The sequence below is a fragment of the Oryzias melastigma genome, linkage group LG19 (assembly GCF_002922805.2).
Source record: "Oryzias melastigma strain HK-1 linkage group LG19, ASM292280v2, whole genome shotgun sequence".
NCBI classification, from domain to species: domain Eukaryota; kingdom Metazoa; phylum Chordata; class Actinopteri; order Beloniformes; family Adrianichthyidae; genus Oryzias; species Oryzias melastigma.
The window spans coordinates 4889437-4892784 of NC_050530.1; the positions used below are offsets into that span (position 1 = coordinate 4889437).

The 3348-nt window shown below is 46.5% G+C and overlaps 1 protein-coding gene across 1 annotated transcript in view; it reads right to left on the bottom strand.

Moving 5' to 3' along the window:
- aatkb (apoptosis-associated tyrosine kinase b) overlaps window positions 1–3348 on the bottom strand; it is a 30866-nt gene that overhangs the window by 18718 nt on the left and 8800 nt on the right. The window contains exon 2 of the mRNA XM_024265021.2: window positions 1499–1632. Within this exon, the coding sequence (XP_024120789.1) occupies window positions 1499–1632 (134 nt within the window). The remainder of the gene's footprint in view (window positions 1–1498; window positions 1633–3348) is intronic.

The following is a 3348-nucleotide window of genomic DNA, read 5'->3' on the forward strand; positions in this document are numbered from 1 at the left end:
TCAGGGTGGAGGTGGATTTAGGGTGGGGGCGGAGTCAGGGTGGAGACGGATTCAACACTTCAACAGTCCATCGCATTTGGTGAAGATAAACAACTTTCCTTTTTAAGTGTTGCTCATTAATGAAAACACGACCATGACGGCTGAAAGAGGGAGGAGTTTGAGGGGCAGCTGCAGGTTTTCTGCCCTGCGGGGGGGGGCTTCTCTTCCCCCCAAAAACTCAAACTGTCTGAGTTTGCAGAAGCCTCCTCCTCTCGTTTTCTCCTCTTCCTGTGATGTTCTTCATTCCAGATGAGGCCTGGGGGGCCGGATGTGCTGTGGACTCTCGGGCTTGCCCTTCCTCACGCCCTCGTACCCCCCCGTCCCGCCCCCAGGCCCCTCAGCTCCCAGCTGCTGCTGCCTTCAGCCTCAAACTCACAGCAGACGTGTGAATCTCCACGTTGAGAGCAGCGTCCTGTTTCCGCTCTGAATTGAAGAAAAAACGATCTACAACACGAGCAGCGTGGGGGGGGGGTTCACAGGGGGGGGGCGTTTTTTCCAGAACAGCATTTTCTGGTACATATGTTCACACAAAACTCAAAAGAATGTTCTTCCAACAAGCAGAACTTTAAGAATCGATCAGTAGATTTGAGCTTTTATTGTGAAATTCCTTCATTCACCATAAGTTTATGGGTTTTTACATGTGACACGTTCTATATAACCTTTAGATCGGGTTTGGATTGGTGGAAATTATGAAATGCTTTCCTGAATTAATGTTGGTAACGGTGTGACCACCAATAAGGTGAGAGTAACTCAACCCTCGTGAAAATGGGCGGAGTGTAAGATTGTGGGCGTGGTGTAACCCATCAATCTTCTTCCATCAGTGACAATATCGATGCAGGACAAAAATCTATCCAGTCTCTTGACCTCAATCTAGACGCTGTGAAGGTTGTTGCCTAGCAACAGCTGCGAAACATCCCAGCTCTAGAGAAGATCTGCATGGAGGAATGGACCAAACCTGCTGAGGAGCAGCAGGAGACCTTTGACCTCCGTCTGAGGAGAACTTGAACACTGAAGCTCTGCACCGTAATGAAAATCAATTCTTTCAAACTTTGAGCTGTAGTTATGACATCACATCCTGTGGAATCAGAAGCCACGCCCCTTCCACTGAAAGCAAAGGTCTCAAACGGTTTAAGGATCATGAAACTATCAGAAGCAGCTTTTCAGATTTGACTTCATGAATCTGACTTTCTGATAAACATGTTAACTGTCAGACGGATGAGACCAGCGCAGACATGCTCGTTTCTCTGAAGCGGTTCTATATTTAGAACACGAGCACGTCGTTCGGATCTTTGTGGTTCTGCAGCGACCCGTGTGAAAAGCTTCCAGCTCCGTTGGTTTATCTGGCTGCCTGAAGGCTGCAGACCTTTTCTTTTGGATGAATGAGGGAGGCGGAGCTCCCACGGCAGTGGAGTCTCCGCCTCCATCGTTCGGCTGTGTGAGGCAGACGACGGGAACGCACCTTGAAGCCCATCCGGCTCCTCCGGCAGCAGAGGCAGGCCAGCATGAGGAAGACGAAGGTGAAGAGGCCGGAGAAGGAGATGGCCACCACGGCCAGAGAGGACGACCAGGACAGCTCGCTCAGCGGAGCGCCATCTGCAGGACAAACAGAGACACAGCAGTGAGGTCAACAATGTTTGGGAAGTACTGGCTCAAAGCGCCACCTTGTGGTTCTTCTGAGGCTGTGAAGAACAAATGCAGACATCCTGAGAGGCAGACAAACAGATAAAGATTCTGTTGGCGTAAATGTCTGAAAAAGATGTGTTTTAAATCTAGTTTGACACTCTAGATGCTAGAAGACTTTTTTCTTCCTTTGTTTTGATCTTTGCTACATTTTCGCTCGTTTCTTCAGCTTTAGCTGCTGTATGAAAATGCTGAGTCTTCCACAGACACACCAAAGGCTAAAACACGAGTTCATTCGGGGAGAATCTGTTCCATCGTTTTTCCCACAGTTCTGAGAGCATTCCTATCTTATTCCCGGGACACCGCTCAGGTGGTTTTTGGGGTTTTGTGCGTCAGTCCTGAATCCAAGAACTGCTGCAGCCTCATGGAAACAGTGAATGCAGAAACTGGGTTTTGTAATGGATTTGTGACCAGAACCGACCACGAAACATTCTTACTAAACAGATGGAGAAACCTCAGGTTCCTGCAGGAGTTCAGGTGAAGCATCACATCCTGAATCAGGAATGTTAGTCCAAGAGTTTGAAGTTTTTCATAAACTTCGATCGTCTTCTGTAAAAATTAAGATTTTAGCCAAAATCCAGGACATAGTTTCTGCAGAGCGGCAGGAGTTCAGTAGAAATTCACCTCAGAGTTGTGGGCGGGACTGTTGGCATGGAGTGACCCCGCCCCCGTTTCCCATCATCCATCTGTTTGCACTGTCTCCCACTAGCTTACAGCCCTCACCCCCCAGACGTGGAGTTTGGATCCAGGTTTGTTCAGACGAGGAAGACAAAGACGTTCATGGATCTATCTGGATATTTTTCACAACAGTTTGAATAAAGAAATACTCAGAAATTTCATTTTAATCTTAATTTTCTTTATATATCATCAGAAAAAAAACACAAAAATACAATTTTAGTCAAAGTGGGTCTTTAAAAGTATCTTTTTTATGTGACACCTAAAGTGATCTTCATCCTTCACCAGTTTATGAATCGTCAGCGTTTATGTGAACCTGAAGTTTGATGAAAGTTATTTTTGTAGTAAAGTTAATTCTTCATCTCTAGGTGGCGCTGTGTCTGAAGTTCTGAGTCACTCGTCAATAAATCTTTTTTTAATTGAATATATCAAGATGTTTATTTATGTAAAAAGACTAAAATAAAAGAAGTATTTATCTTTTATCACCTGCACGTCGGTAGTTGCCATGGCAACACTGGGGAAAGAGAAAACTGTTTCTGACCTGAAGTTTGTTGCTTTTTACATTTATTTTGCTCAACTCCCTGCAGGTATTAACTGTTCTACGTCTCACCTGCAGGACTCTCAGTCAGGAGCGACCACAGACGCTTAGCTTTAATGTCACGAGTTTTAATAATGGACCAAAACAAAAAACGGACGTGAAACTAAATCTGATTTAAAGTTGGAATAAAATGAGAAAAGGAAATCAAATCATCAGAATGAGAATGATCCATCCTGACCACATCCACCGGGTTCGTTACAAACCCTCCAAACGCCTCTGATGCTGCGCCGCAGACAGGCTGGGGGTCCGGCGGTCCTCCATGGAGGTCCGGTGGTCCTCCATGGAGGTCCGGGGGTCTGCCGAGGAGGTCCGGCGGTCCTCCATGGAGGTCTGGGGGTCCGCCGTGGGGGTGTCCT